The sequence below is a fragment of the Ambystoma mexicanum genome, chromosome 11 (assembly GCF_040938575.1).
Source record: "Ambystoma mexicanum isolate Mex_15411 chromosome 11, UKY_AmexF1_1, whole genome shotgun sequence".
Lineage (NCBI taxonomy): Eukaryota > Metazoa > Chordata > Amphibia > Caudata > Ambystomatidae > Ambystoma > Ambystoma mexicanum.
The window spans coordinates 1,447,664,738-1,447,681,479 of record NC_090934.1 but is presented as its reverse complement, the minus strand read 5'-3'; the positions used below and the strand labels follow the sequence as shown (position 1 = coordinate 1,447,681,479).

General features: G+C 39.9%; 1 protein-coding gene across 2 annotated transcripts in view; it reads left to right on the top strand.

Moving 5' to 3' along the window:
* Positions 1-12,900, top strand: part of SV2B (synaptic vesicle glycoprotein 2B) — a 535,790-nt gene extending 522,890 nt beyond the window's left edge. For both annotated transcript variants that reach the window (XM_069625079.1, XM_069625080.1), the window contains 3 exons: positions 368-568; positions 5,879-6,038; positions 6,813-12,900. In XM_069625079.1, coding sequence (XP_069481180.1) covers positions 368-568; positions 5,879-6,038; positions 6,813-6,996 — 545 coding nt within the window. In that variant the 3' untranslated portion in view covers positions 6,997-12,900. The remainder of the gene's footprint in view (positions 1-367; positions 569-5,878; positions 6,039-6,812) is intronic.
* The last annotated feature ends 3,842 nt before the right edge of the window (positions 12,901-16,742 follow it).

Genomic DNA, 16,742 nt, shown 5'->3' with positions numbered 1-16,742 from the left:
TGCAGAATTGACTGACCTAAACCTCTAAGCATGGGAACACACTGCAGTCTGACCTCACATACCGGAGAAAGTGTGTACAGGGAAGAAAAACGTGGAAAGCCGTTTTCAACATTTATACCTGGATCATCTAGAAGATGAGGGGCCTAGATGAACATGTGTGGTCTCCACTTACTTCAGTCTAAACTGTGAAATTACTTGATGTACCTGTGAATCTGAGAAAATGTTCTTTCATAATAAAACGCATGTCTATCTCAGTTTAAGTGTCATAGAGTTTGATTCATTACCCTTTGGTATTCTTTATTTTCTAATTGTGAGCAGTTTCTCTCTTTCGATCATGGCTAATTTGATGTGTTTGTGTGTCATTCAGATCTTTATAAACACAAGTTCATCGAGTGCACATTCATAAACAGCACCTTCCTGGATCAGAAAGAAGGCTGCCATCTTGACTTTGAAGAAGACAATGATTTCCTGATCTACCTGGTCAGTTTCTTAGGAAGCTTGTCTGTCTTACCTGGAAATATCGTCTCTGCTCTATTAATGGACAAAATTGGACGAATAAAGATGATTGGTGAGTCGGTGATTTTTTAAAGCTCGTTTTTTCAATTATTTAAAGGGCTTAGTATTGCAAATGCCCCATCCTTGCAATCAATAGGCAATAGTAGTTTAAGCAAACGATACAGGACATAAAACATATCATGGGACAACTGGGGGTAAAAGCATTTTGTGTTTGATCATGATAGGCTTCTAAGGAAAATATGGAATAGAATCTAGGAACAGCTGCAATTTAATTCTCTAAAACAGCAAAATGACTCAGTGTTACCTTAGATTTCAACCTATCTTTTATTCTGCATATTAATGCCTTACTTAATCTGTGAACTTTCACTCATTCTCCCATAGAGCCCTACTCGTCATCAACTCTTGTCAGGCTTTCTGTGCAATCCTTAGTACTGCCCAGGATTGATTTTGGAAACTCGCTGTTAGTCGGTCTTTCTAAAATTACACTAGCTCTTCTGAGGGCAGTCTTTAATGCTGCAGCATGTCTGATTACTGGTGCAGATAGATTTGAGAATATTACTCCCATTTTGAGGTCAATGAACTAGCTACCAATTGAACAGAGGATTAATTTTAAGTTACTTTGCATTAAGCACAAAGCATTTTATGGTAAGACTCTGCTATACCATACAGAAAAGTTGAACATCTCTGGGGGCATTGGAGGTCAGCAGAGTAGAGGAACTGTCCAGCTGCAAGTGTATAGATTCCTGTGGTCTGTAACAATGAGCGGTCCTTTACTTGTGCTGCTGTGAACATTTGGAATCCACTTCATCCAGAAATAAGAGTGGTTGTAGACTCTTTGAAATTTCAAAAGGTGGTTAAAACCTGCTTTTGGGATTTAGATTTTAACTAAGTAGTTTACAAGTTAATATTTTTAGCTAGATTTCTATTTTAAATAGTCTATTTTAAAGTGGAAATTCATTTTTAGCCTTATCACGATTGTTTATGTATAACTTTTATACTGTGGGAATTTGGTAGGACATATTTTTTAAACATTTGATTAGTTGTATTATATGGAATTGTATTATTATTACTGTTAAATTTCTTTGTACAGCTCTCCGATACACTTGTTTGTCTAGTTTGTGCTGTAGAAAAAATATTAATAAACAAATAAGGGTGTATCATTAACAGATAGAAGATATATTATGATTAAATGCACTGTGCATTCAATTATGATGGTATGCGCGAGTTGGAAAGAGCTTACTTAAATTACAATTATTTCCTTTACATTGGGTTACATAGCAGACTCAAGCCTTGCAAGTATGGACACAGACTGGGTTTTGAACCCGTGCTGCTCAGTTTAGTCTTGTTTCCAAGACAAGCATGCTGCCCCTAAACTATCCTCCCGGCTAAATTACTTGAAAAAGGGGCGATGCGCTGGGCTTGGAAGCAAGACCACTTAGAGCAACACAGGTTCGAATCTCGGATCCAGGATTAGAAACCAAACTCAGGTATGGTATTAGGCACGTCATAAAAAACAATTAAATAAATACAGAGAGTGGAAATTCATGAGAATATGCCATAAAAGCACTTTCTACAAAAATATCTTTCTAAGTTAGCAACACTACCACACAATTTCTTGTAAGGTGACGTGCTTGTAAAAGATTCAGTACCAAACATTAAAGCTATTTTAGTTATGACTCTAGGCAGATATAAATAAATCTACCATTAAATTGCTATGGTCCAGGGAGTTCGCCCTGATGCATGGGCGGCACCAGTTTGCATTCCTTAATGTTTGTAACGATAAATTCAACATGCAATGTTGTTATTTGTTTTTAGCACTGCTACATTTTGCAACCATTACGCTGGGGTGAACCATAGAATACCATTGGTTATTTGTAACATGCTTAATACCGAGGGGTTTCTAAGCTCAGACCGGGAGATTGAACCTGTGTTCCTCTGCGTCGTCTTGCTTCCAAGACGAGCGCATTGCCCCTGAGCTATCCTCCCGGCACATGAACTAAATGGATCTGAATCAATTCTAATGGATCACTTTGACTCACGTCCATATAACTCAAATTAGGGTGAAGGGTACACAATAGGTATATCATGGTCAGGATGCGTTTCTATCGCCACGAATGTGTATCCACCCGTGTACTCAGAAAAGGAAGAGGAAATGGAAGTTGAGCATTCACTGTTCCAACAATTTTCTATATATTTTCAAACTGTTCAGCTAGTCAGGCTCATTATAGTTGGCCGGTGCAGAATTAACCTGCCAGTGTTAACACATACCAGTATGTTTCTGCACCGGGCAAGAACAAGTTGGTGGGTGAGGTGGCGGAATGACATCCAGCTGGAGGTCATTCTGCCCCCATACGGGCAAAAATCAACGGTATTACAGGTGCCGGTAATACCAGCGCCTGTAATACCGGCAAACTTCCACATGGAGTCCTCTGGTACTCCATGGAATGGGGAGTTACACCATCACCTGGCACTCGTAATCCAGTGGACATTCCACCGGACCGAGTGCCGGTAACGGTGATAGATTTGCCAGTATCCTGGTGGATTTACCACCAGGATACCAGTTAACTTGTAGTGAGCCCCAGTGCCCGGTAAGATCATTTTGAACTGAGAGAATTACATTTTGGACCTGGCAATTCGGGGGACAGGTCTGAGAGTGGGGCGGTTAGTAGCTCTTATTCCTTACTCAGAGAATATTCTCAAACTCATGGGCTTCCATTCATAGTCATCATCATACTGTTCAGGGTGTTTCTCTATTCAATTGAAACAATTCCCCCATTAATGCTGTCTTCTAACAAAACCACCCTCATCATTATTTGGCTAATTTGCATTCAACTCACATGTTTAATTGCATGTAAAACACGGGCACAATCCGTAAGGCGTTCTAGGCATAAAGGAGGGACCTGTGTTTGTTAGCATGTGACATTGTCGATTTCCATGGAACACCTGAATCTGTGGAGCTTGTAGGCACACTACACCAAAATGTAAAATTTGAAATATTGATAACTGTGCTGAAGTAATGTTTAGATTTTATAAAAATGTCAAGTTGGAGTGCAAGGAATGGCACCTGTACTGGTTGACCTCTTCTAATCTGACATACATACAATGTTGTGCCACTTGGGGATCTCTCCCATCTCACCTTGATTGTACAGTGATACTTTGGAGCCTCAAATGCCCACCTAACTGTCATAAACAAGCCCATGCTGTACACATCATTTAAGGTGTGAGATGCTGCGGCTCTGTACAAAGTATTTTTTCCATTTCTATTTCAAAGCCCTCTCACACTACACAAAATGTTTTCTATATTTCTAGCATGGGTAGTAATACAGAAGTAGCATCAATGTTACTAGAGATATGTTCATCAATTATAGGAATAGTATTTTTTTGTTTTTCTAACGTTGGTGACCTCACTTGCTCAAATTATAGACTGAAGGAGGAGTCATTATCATGTGATAATGACCCGCCGCGAAGTTATGATCCAAGTTGCAGCCAGGCGATAATTACCTGTTTCAATAGCAACACGTGTTTTTGAGTTTTAAGATAACATGTTGTATTCATAAGTTAAATATGTAATTGCATAATTTGTCAAACTGCAACAGGTTTTACAAGATCATGCAGTAGGTGTCATGTAAAAGTAAAAACGTTTTCACCATAAGAAAGTAAACGCATTTTCTCGAGTTTTTTTTAGCTTTCTCTTCTGTGTGAAATATTATTATTCAGCAAAAAAAAGTCCTCCTATAGAGACAGTGTCTCGTTGAAAGAAAATACACGGTTGTTTCCCTGTCTGCTTTTAAAGACAGAATTTTCAGAATGCAGTCAATGCCAATAGTTATTGACTGCACTGTAAACATCTGATTGGCTGAAAGGATGTCAATAACAAGCTCCATGTGCTTATAGTATTCATTGTATTTCTAGTACAAGGTCCACCCACTAGAAAAATAAATAATGCTATTTCTAGCGTGGAGAGGGGCTACTAGAAAACATGTGCTACGGGCTAAGAGATATTTCAGGGCTCTGATTGGTCAGGCAGCTTCTTCTCCCCTAACTGTAACATGGTCATATAAGGTTCACAAAAAATCACTATTGTTATTATTATTATTATTATTACTATTATTATGGTAATTTAGCTAACCTTATATTACCAATAAATTCGTGTGAATGCTTATATACAGACCTTGACCCAGCCTGAATAAAATACCCACAGTTAATGCAACACTCCCTTGTTGATTGTGCATGCATGTGTGTGTCTTAGGCTTTACAAGAGTCACTTACTAGTGCGCCTACAAATATGATTTTTGAATATCAGAGAAAAGATAATTAAAGTAATTTTGTATAAGTGGGCGCGCATTTGAAACCCCCTGCCTACTCTGTGGATGAGTTGGGCAGATATTTTGGTGTGTTTATTTGCAGCGTGTTTGCCTGGGCAGCAAGACAACCTTGAGGGAAAGTTTGTAGAAAGGATGAGCTGTGTGTACGGAAGGATGCAGTCCATTTGGTATGATTAATTGCTGTATAATTAGGTTGCATTGTATTGATCTCGCCTTGTATTGTATGGGGATTTATTAAGCGCAAGGCCAAGGCCCTAAGGCATTTGTGCGTCTTGATTGTTTTGTTATTTGGAAGGGTAAATACATAAGTTCATTATGTGGTGAATATGAAATTGATTCACTTGAACATATATTAACTAGATGTCTTACTTTAATCAGAGCTAAATTCATAAAATCATATAATAATCAAATGGATTATACCGATATATTGATGCTCTGGCAAATTGCTGTGGAAGGAAATGACCTGAATTCTACATAATTTATGTTGAAATTCTATAGGAAGTGTGTTGAGATGTTTGAGCTACTACACTATGAATGTATGATTTGAATTTCTTTTAGGTGATTACATAGGTAGGTGATTACATATTTGTTCTAATTTTGTGATATAGGTAATGTTTTTATGTATTGTATTGTATACATGTGTTTTTATATGCTGTATATACAAAGCTTAAAGGGATGTGTGTATATTAATAAATAATACGTTAATTATACTGCATCTACATGATTCATAGGACATTGGTGTAAAGCACTATATAAATTACAAATAAAATACAAAAAAAATACATAACTGTTTCTAGTTGACGGACGAATATGATGTTGCACAGAAATTAAATGGGCTTCATGAAAAGGCAACATCAGACAAGAGAAATATAAGTAAGACAGAAACACAAGTGGTCTAATTGTGACTTCAGTATCGAAATACATCAGACAAGCTTTCAGGTTTCACAATTATATTGCAAACTAAATATTTTAAAAACGATTCACACGTAGAAGTACTAATGGGTAAAACTGATGTTTCCTTTGTATTCGTTCTCTAGGTGGATCGATGTTGATCTCTGCAGTGTGCTGCTTTTTTCTGTTTTTTGGCAACAATGAGTCTGCAATGATTGGCTGGCAGTGTCTTTTCTGTGGTGCAAGCATAGCAGCATGGAACGCCCTGGATGTCATCACGGTAGAGCTGTATCCCACGGATAAAAGGTACCCGCCTAAACGCAAAACCCATGTGTTTAAACTGTACATTTATGACATCAAAAGGGGGCATCGTCTGTGCTGATTTTTCTACTGATATAAAAGAGGGACATTTGATTTAGTTTCATGTTTGCAGGTTCAAGTTTCTCCTGAATCACCAGCATCTTAGGAACTTTTTGCAATGACTTATTGGAAGGCAAACATAAGGCCTTAGTTCACTACTGTTTTATTGGCTCTCAGATATGGAATGCACATAAGGGACAATCTAACAACATAATAAAAGGCCAGATGTATGTTTGTTCAAAAAAGCTGTTGCCTTAGGATATATAGAGACAATGCCAATTCGCATAGCTTCACCTGTTGTCACCACTAGAGGGAGCTGTTGACTTAGGATATATAGTGGTCCTACTGTGTTAATGTAAACCTGCACTTTGGCCTGTGTACACGGGCTTCTACAATAGTTAACAAACAACCTTCTATGATCATGACTGACGTAAACCTGGCGATAGGAGTGGTCTTCAAAGGAAGAATGCATTGACACCTCGGGCGAATTAGAATGCTTGGTTACAGTCTAAATGACAGAAATCCCAATCTGAGCATTCTGAGTGTTTGCCGAGTCGCGTATTAATGTCCTCTGATGCTACTTGTGGGTGTGGACTTATCCATGAAACGTATTATTGATTTTGCTGTCTATGTTTGTGGTTTATTCCACATACCTTTATTCTGCTGCTTTTTAAGGAAATGTCTGCAGCAAACAAGACTCATTTCCCCTTTCTCTTTCAGAGCAACAGCGTTTGGGATCCTAAACGGACTATGTAAATTTGCCGCTATCCTCGGAAACTCCATCTTCGCCTCATTTGTTGGGGTAACCAAGGTGGTCCCCATTCTTTTGGCATCTACCGCTCTGGTGGGCGGAGGTTTAATTGCCCTACGGCTACCGGAAACCCGAGAACAGGTCCTGATGTGATAGGTTATGGGAGTAAAGTGCCACTTGCAGAAATCTCAAGTCCATCCGATAACTCAGATATCGAGGCACAGCAACACGAGCAGGAATGTGGCAGTGCCACAGTATATGTCTAACAGTATTCGCACCCAAGATCCAGGACCACCCGAACTAAAACTTCGACAAGAAGAAGCTCTGACCACAGCTTCCAGAATCGCACAGACAGTTTTGTTCATGTTGTTTAGATTCCGGTCCACATTTTATGGCTCCTTGTACCTATATTCCATGCCTTGTCTTACACAAGTAAAATGCTAGCAATAGAGTAGTCATGCTGTACCTCCTGTTGACATCTTCAGACATATTAGTCTAGTCATGCTTATCTCAACACCAGGTAGACTTTTTAAGTTGTGGAAACAGAGGGTCAGCGTTTAATCATCACGTTCAGATGGAACTAAGGCAGAATACGATTGTGTCACCTGGAAGCAACATTCATTCCGCGTGATGCATAGGGTGTTCATCATTAAAACCTCCATCTCCTTCTGCAATAGGAGATCTTTTATTCTGCCATGCTTTACTGGACGAAAAGTGGCATTCACATTATTCTGTCAACAAAAATGTGTAAATAGAATGCAGTGTAAATAGAAAGCTGTTGTCTGGCCTCCTTGAAGCCAACCGCAAGGATTTGCCAGCATTTTAGCCATATTAGTTAGGGAGAACATTTCAGAAGTCAGGAGGTGGTCTAGTTTAAGCACAGAAAACTCAAATGACAATAACCACTTGTCATTGTTCCTAAGCCAGGGGAAGGATTCAAGAAAAATCAAAGGTCTTTGGTTCCCAATGTTCAGATCCTGTGTAAGGTAGTTCCATCATTCCTTTCTGTTGCAAGTTGCAATGTAGTGTTATGGAATGAGCTATAAAAGTATGAATTTACCATATCGTTGTTTTTTCCAACAAATTGAAGCTGAAAGATGTACAATTCTTCTCAGTAATAACAAACCAGGTATTTTATTAAGCATTGGTCTCGGGAGGATAGCCCAGGGGCAATACGCTCGCCTTGGAAGCAAGACGACGCTGAGCAACACAAGTTCGATCCACAGGTCCGCGCTGAGAAACCTCTGGGTATTAAGTGCGTTATAAATAACCAATTACAATTACCACTGCAGCAGGAAGGCATGCTGCCTATTTTAGGCAATACGTTTGGATATCAAGCAGCTTCATTTAGCATTTAACACCAGGTAGTTTAGACAGGCCCTCAAATCTAAGAAATATTCACCTTAAACACGGGAACTTTGCAGATTGCTGGGAACTAGTCAAAATGGGGCTAATTTTCCAAGTCTCCAGAGCATAAACGAAGTTGTTAAAGACGGGTGTAAAGTTGTCACGCATGTCTTAACACCTCTCAACACGCTCCAGGGCATTTTTGTGGTTTTTGAAGATGGAAGAGAGCAGTGGAGCGGGAGTTAGTTTTCCACCTCCATTTTCACCACCACCTTCAACAACCACTTGTTATTATGTCTGCATGGCAATTTCATACTGGTGTAAAACCAGTGGATTCTTATGGAATCCTCCTGTTTTTTACAACAATAAAAATGGAGGAGGATTCCCTGGGAATGCATTGAAAATGCTGCCTGAATGCATAAATGGCGGGCATCGTTTCTTCATATTGAACTACAGAGTGCAAGCGGGAGCCGCAACAGTGCTTCTGCCACCATTTCACACCTCCCGATTGACCTCAGCAGTGCAAATGATACAAATTGCCTGCAGGGGACCTCTTTGCATATAAGTGCAAACTAAGTAGGAAATATCTGCTTTTTTACAAAATTAGATTTTTGTTTTTTAACGCCTGGTTTCAAAGCACAGATCCAGGTATTCAAACCTCTGTTGCTCTGCGTGGTCTTGCTTTCAAGACCAGCACGTCGCCCCTGTGCTATCCTCCGTTCACAAATGACAGGCGACAGTGGTCACCAATGTGAATCAGGATGTTAACTGGGTTGGGATACACACTTTGGACAGTTTTCCCATAAAAGCTGCCTTTGTTTGTCAATTGTGAGAACGGACACCTATTTATCACTGATCTTCTTTAGGGAAGAGGTCGGAACTTGCGTATATTCCTGAAGAATTTCCAGAGAAAAATTCTGATAATTGTCCTGACATTTGTAAATTCCTGCAGGATCATATAGGCTCACCTATTGCTCAACATTTCCATTACTCATTTCCCATTTTTCATTATGTATGAGCCATGTGGGAACAGTTTTTTTTTAATTAAGAATCCAAATATTCATTTCAATTTGCAGGTTTTCAGAATTTCAAATAAAATGTTTGTGAAATATACACATTTTAGTTAAATGTATTTTACCGAAGTATACATTTGCGTAATTGACAAATCAATTTTATAAATTGTGCCCTATTTTTTTTTTTTACAAATGACTTTTTCCCGCCTATTCTTAGATAAATTGTAAGTTTACATAAAAATGCTAGTATTGTTTGCCAGATTTCTTTGTTTTTTTACTCCATTTTTTTTTTTTTTTAGTGGCTTGAAAATCTAGGTGAATTTTGTTTTCCATGCAAGAATTCACTCTTGGGGAAAGTGAAGTGTTTCACCTGCTGTTCAATGATGAAAGCAAACATTTCACCCGTGTGCAAATGGGGCCCTGTCTCTAATACTGGTCATAGTGAAAGGAGAACCAACGGAGAGCTTTGACTCGTCCAAAGACTTTCTTGAATTGACCTTCTCATTTGGTTTCTTTCACTTCCTGCCTATTTGGCCATCAGAACAATAAGCATAGCACATCACTCTTCTCCCCTAGTCCTGTTTTTGTCGAAAACGCATTCTACACTTCTGGGGCCAGATTACAGAAACTTTGCACCGGTGCAAGTGCAAAGTTTGCACGCTATTAGCACTAGGGCAAAGTTTTTAAAAACTCTGGGAGACATTAAAAAACCATTGCACCTCGACAAGTGCAGTTTGCCATATTAAAAGCACCAGGTCAAAAATGTCCCTCGTGCAAAAAAGATGCATTTTCACTACATTCTTGCAATAGGGAAAACTTTTCCCTGATGCAAAAATGCATCAAAAAAGTATCTTTTTAGCACTATGGCAATTTTTGCCCTGGTTCTTTTAATATGCCAAACTGTGCTTGTCTAGGTGCAATGGTGTTTTAATGTGTCCCAGTGTTTTAAAAAATAGGGCAAACTTTGCCCTTGTGCTAATACCGTGCACACTTTGCACTTGCACCGGTGCAAAGATTCTGTCATATGGCCCCTGATGCACTGTAAACCTCTGCCATGGCATTGTAAAGGACCTATCTCATGTTTTTTTCGTCAAGCCGATGTTAATAAATGGACTGCTACAATGCCTAGAGACAAGCATTCTGTAGTGGAAAAATTTGACTTAAACTGCAGTGAAAATCTACTTTATTGTCTATTTACTGTCTTGAAAACAAATGCAAACCATGAAAGTTCGCATATAATGTTTTGAAAAGCAATACAACTTAAAAAAGTCTGTCTATGCAGCCCAATGCTAACCTTAACTTAATCTCGCGGGACCGAGCTGTTCCTTCTTGCCACCATTTGGCTAATTGCTTGAGGAATAATGAATTGGCACGTCGCCGTTAAAAAGTACTATTCAAATAATTGTTTATTTTATTTATTTATAAGTTTGTTGTGCACCAGCAGCCCGCAGGCTTCGAGGAGCTAAATAATGTACTCATGCATAACTGACACATTGACGAAAACCAAGCAACAGCTCAGAACAAAACTGTAACGGGCCTTCATCTATAAATGTATTGACTACACTGAAAACGTGTTTATTTTATCTAGCGCTTTCCAGTATTGCAATGCACTTCCGAGCACTATTAGGATGGTACTAGAAATAGGACATCGTGTGACCTAGAGCCTGACCTTACTTTTGTTCACAGAGTAGGATTACACATCTTTTGCGCACTTTAACAAAATGCTCATGACAAGTCCAACATTTCAATCTACAATTTACCAGCTCCTGGAGCAATATTACTCAGTGCACTCATGCAATTTACTTCACGTCCCCAATACACAGCACCCATGTTATGTAACCCAGCTCCTGGTCAGAGGTTTTAGGTGATTGAAGACAAAAAAAAGGCTGATTTTCATGTTTTCTACTAGCGATTCCAGTGGAATAAAATCCCCAGAAAATATGCGATGGAAGGATCCAAAATAGAGCAAAAGTTGGCTTAACAAAACACGACACCTACCCCTGCAAAATGTGGTTGGTGGCGACTAGGATTCCTGCCACCCAGATCCATATATACGCCTTGAGTCTAATGGGGGGGGGTCTCTGGGTCTCCTTACTAGTGGTGTGCCCCTGCAACACAGGAGTTGCAGGGTTCTACGTAACCCACTGCACACTGGTTCCTGTATTTATTCTGGCAGTATTTTGAGGGCACTGCACTGGAAATGTCTGCAAGTACAACACTCTCTAAAATGAAAAGCACACATTCATACATTGGACACAAAGCAAACTTGTGACCCTGTTTCATGGGTTCTCTAAGACATGTGTGGTCAGTAATGCACAGCTTTTAAGCCCCACCCCCACACACCAGAACATTGTAAAACCATGCTTAATTCCGGAATGAGAGCCATACTTCATTGGGCAGTAACTGCTTTGCACAGACAAGTGAGATCCAAATACAAAAGTAGACCCTGGGCGTGGAACCTCAGTTTTCCATAGAAATAAAAACTACATCAGAAATATTTGCATTAATATATAAGCCCGTAACCCTTTCGCACTATGCATATCACTCTTCATGCTAGTGTGCGGACACCGTCTGATGAAGGAGTCTATGGGACTTCAAAAGCTCATGAATTTTACCACCAAAGCATACCATGTTCAGTTACATCAATACCAGATGTGCACACTTCGATTTTGATTGATTTTAAAATTGGACTGCCATGGCGTCCGACCCTGCTGTGTACCCCCAGGAATAGATAGTAAGCACAAAACTATGCATAGGACTTATTTATTTATATGATATTTATAGAGCGCTCAAAGACGGTGAGGCATCAAGGCGCTAAGGCAAGAGAGAGAGGAGGAAGTCAAGGAACTAAAACAGAAGGGCCTTCAGAACCTTACAAAATGGTAGAACACACTCACTACATTGTTTTGGTGTGTGCACTTATTGCAAACCTGCGGCCTGACCCTAGCACAAGAAGATCCTGAATGCACCCCTAAACATCTTTTTAACAATCGGGGGGGGAGGATGGGGGGGGTCTTAGGATGGCTTTTGAAATTCATCTTCAAAAGAACCCCCATACAACCTTTATGACATCCTTTCCTTGGGCTTTTTTGTGTTCATGGAGAAGGTAGATTTGTCAATTAAACAAAAGAAAGAGGATCTTGGATTTCTGGCACTTCTAGTCAGTAGCGACTAGTCGAAGTGTTCATCTAGGGCATTAATATCTACTTGGGATCAATTGTCTCCTTTTTCACTATGAGAAAGACCTCACTTTAAGCCATTATGTTCTGAAGAATGGGCCCAGTTTGCTGTCTATTAAAGCACAGATCGAACCTATCATATCTTTGATCAAACAGTATCAGCTGATGTTTTTGAAAAAGGTGTAAAACAAGCAAGTAAAACATGGCCTCCCTATGAATTCCTCTGTTATGTTCCAGGAAGACTTTATCTCAGTATATGTTATTTATAAGCTGTCTCAACATAAATGTATTAGATGTTTCTCTGTACATAATATTGTGCACAGCACATATTACAATAAATCTCTATTTATTTGTGAACCTCTAGCTTAGTTTGTGTGAAATGGCCATTTTCATTTTTTTTTTTAAGCTATTGGTTTTGTCTTTGTCTTGTAAAAAAAAAATGAGCTGTCTTGTTTGACAAATGTTTTGTTCTTTGTTTACATTAACATCTGGGAATAAAATGTCTGGATTTCACTTTACCATCTTTGTGTTACTATGTTTTATTATTATTGTCTTTTTCAATTACATTTTTTAATCTGAGAACATGTAAAGCCAAGTGGCTTCCATAGGTTGAAATGTAGTTCCATTGCTGCTAATTTCATTATTCCTTTTGTGCAGTTTGGTGGAAGTAAAGTATAATCTGTATTTGTTAAACAAAATAACACCCTGTGGAAGTTAGAGCTCAACCTCACTATTGTGATGATTGGTTATTTATAACACGCTTAATGCCGAAGCGGTTTCTAAGCATTAAGCCAGGATTTGAACTTGTGTTGCTCTGTGTCGTCTTGCTTCCAAGACGAGCAATTTGCCACTGAGCTATACTACTCAGTTATTCAAATCATATTTATTAATGTGTTCCATTCTGCATTTGTAATGTAAACACCTAAATCAGTTTCCCATTTGCATTGTACTTCCTGACCCAAAGATAAATCAAACTTGACTTTATAAATGTCCACATTAATTGTGCTATGTAATTCTCAGCATAGATCATGTCCAGCAGTGGATGTTATCTAAGGCTAGTTAATGTGCTGTTTACATTTATGAATAATAACAGAACACATTAAATATGTATGTACAATTATTTCTGTAATGGTCAACAAGATTATATACTCTCAGCTAGGCCTGGACGAACATTCCTGCAACAAACCTGAATTAACCAAAGATTAGGTGATTTGTCAATGACAAAACCTTGGATTTACTTTTCAAAGAGTTTGCCTGAAATTCAACCACATGGCTTAAAGGTGCACAGATGACTGGAACACCCATTCAGTGTCAGGTAGTATTGGGGAGGATAGCTCAGGGGCAACGTGCCCGCCTTGGAAGCAAGATGACACGGAGCAACACAGGTTCGATCCCCAGGTCCACGCTTAGAAACCCAGTGGTATTAAGCATGTTATAATTAACCTATCATATCATTTGGAGAGTCAGCATGCCATTGCTGGAGGCAGGCTTTGGATATTTAGGGAAGTGCATTTAGTATAGTGTCGGAAAAAGGGTATGGGGAGGTATTGAGTCACTGGAAGCCAGTAAGAGAGTGAGACTTATGGTTGGTTTTGCTTATGTAGTTCTTTGTGGGAGCAGATGCTTCACCTGATGGCAGCTTGTGGGCGAGGCCATGTTTGCCTGAGTTTGCTGAAAGGGAGCAGCAGAGATTCCAGACGTGGGTGACACACCAGTATTGTCATTCTCTTGAATCGAGTGAAGACAAATGTGCCATTGTGTGACACCTGGGAGGAGAAGTGAAACGAGCAATGAAACCCTGAGAGTAGTTTCCTGGAAAAACAAGTTGTCCTGTTTATTCTGGGAGGTGGGAGGCTGACTAGTCAATGTCCAGCTCTTGAGGCAATTGGACATGACATATACAATCCTTTGACAACTGGGAGAAGCTTGTAGGAAAGGCACACTCACCTGATTCTTCTGGTAGAAAGCAGCACATATTCTGGGAGGCAGCAGGTGAGGCGCCAGTCAGTGTTCCTCTCTTCAAGTGAGCGGATGAGACATGTCCCATTGGGTGATACCTGGCAAAAGAAGTGGGAGGAGCATGGAATCCCTGACATCAACTTGTGGGAGAGGCACACTTACCCAATTTTGCTTGAAGGGAGCAGCAGAGATTTGATGAGGAGGGGACACACAATTGTCCACATTTGGAACAACATGTCAGCACACTGATGCAGTGACAGGGGGAGACAAGATGTGTATGGTCTTTTCTTGTCTGGAGCTGCACTTGCTGTGTAAACTGGGGCGGCCACAATTGTATGTGGTCAATTGAAGGTATCATTGAACTCACATACTACACTCGCTATGAGAAGACACTCTAGCGTGCATTTGCCAGTGAAGCAAAAGGCATGAGTATTGCTCCATGACAATGAACATCCATTGATATCTACAGGGGAGGCTGCTCTATCACTTCCATTTGCTATCTCAGGGCAGAAGGGGGGTGCACACATCTTATGAATTGAAAATCAGGGACGATTAACAGATGGAGCACTTGGACAGCAGGAGGGAATTGAGCAGCCAGAGTCTCTAACAATCAATCCAATACTTGATTTGCTGTCATAGCCATTGCAGTATACATTAACAAGATAAACACAGAAATGTGATAATACCAGGTTACAAAATATTACAATTATCCAACTATAAAAACGTGCATTAAATTGTTATTATAATGAAATCAGTTTAAAAAGTTAAATACATATTACAAACAGTAACACCTATTCCCATCCATGTGTCAGACTTGTTAACAAATACCTTTTTTCTTTTTACAGCAAGTTCTCCATAAAAAGTCTGCACTCAGAAACTGCCCAACTTTATCACGAGACCAATGTATAGCCTTGTAGACTGCTAAAACTGTCCTGACCACTGTCCTCCTAAGCACTGTTATCAGCCATCTTTTCCTTCGGTGTAGTAAGGATGGAAAATAAAAAGTGACTGGGGTTTCTCTTGATACTTGATCACATATACGACATAAGGATACTTGTTCGTATATGGTCTAACACAATGATGGCCATATAAATTCAGCTGCAAACTGCATAATCTTAACTGCAAATATAACCTATGCATTTCTGATACAATTAAATACATCGAAATATGCTTCCTATTGTCAACGGCATCTTGCTTCAAGATAAAAAAAGTAAACTCTTTAACATATGCAAGTTGGCTACTTTCTTCAGTCCCAAACACCCACTTTTAGACTTGTAACATCTTCACTCTGTTATCATATCGGAGGACTCCCAAATGAATCCCAGATCAAAAGCTATCAACTGGGGTCTGATAAATGTGAACTATGGCAAATTCTGTGTCCCATCCCATGACCTCACTTCTTGCACATATTCATGAAAATGGGGGCTATTGGGGATTAATCCACATCCTAATTCAGTATAACAGCAGTTTAAGAGCTAGCAGTTTGCAAATTCTTTGTGTATCCAGTTCACAGACCAAGAAAAGCACCTGCAGCAAACCTTGTCTGCCACGCCCATCTGATGACCGGTCTCCATCCGTGATTATGCTCCATCAGTGTCCAGATGTGAGCAAGCATTTCTACTGCAAAGCAGCAATACCGAGGCGGCAGAAGGGAAGGCCACCACAGATGTGCCTAGGCTGTATTATTCATGGAAGTGTGCCCCTCCCATATACAGTCTATTTCCGAAACAGCCCTGCAGCCTCTTTTCAGAAAGCACATCACATCTTTATGTGGCATCCAGAACATCACCACGACCAGCACTTCCACATGGACCTAGTTTGGATGTCAGCCCATTATGTATACCAAAAGTGTGGCAGTACTACGCAGGGAATAAACACTAATCATATGTAGCCATTACACACCCTGCAGTTAAACAGTGTGTCATGGGAAGGCAGTGACCAACTGGCTACCATATCGATGCACTTAAATATGCAGGAACATCATGAAGAGATATGGGAAGAGGTGAACAGATTGAAACTACATCCCACCCTGTACCATCACATAAGCAGTATGCCTCCACTGGTCTTCACACTTGCCCCTGAAATTAACTTCAGCTTTATCAGTGTTTGGGAGTAGGACATCATTGTCTAGCCCGTGTACCCCAGTGGTGCATAGCAGCAATGCCCCATGGCCGCAGGGCAATGTTATGGAAGCATTTGAACGTGGCCAAACTTATCAGTCCCACAACAGACAGCACCAGCATGAAGCTAACCACGCTGTAATAATGGCAACAGAACTCTTGATTTGTGGAGGTCCCTGGATTCTTGTGCATTATGGGAAAAACTGATCACCACTGGCAAGTTACTGGGGCAAAATGTTTTCTCTCAACAAGCACTGCTGGAATTGTAGAGCAGGTTTGTA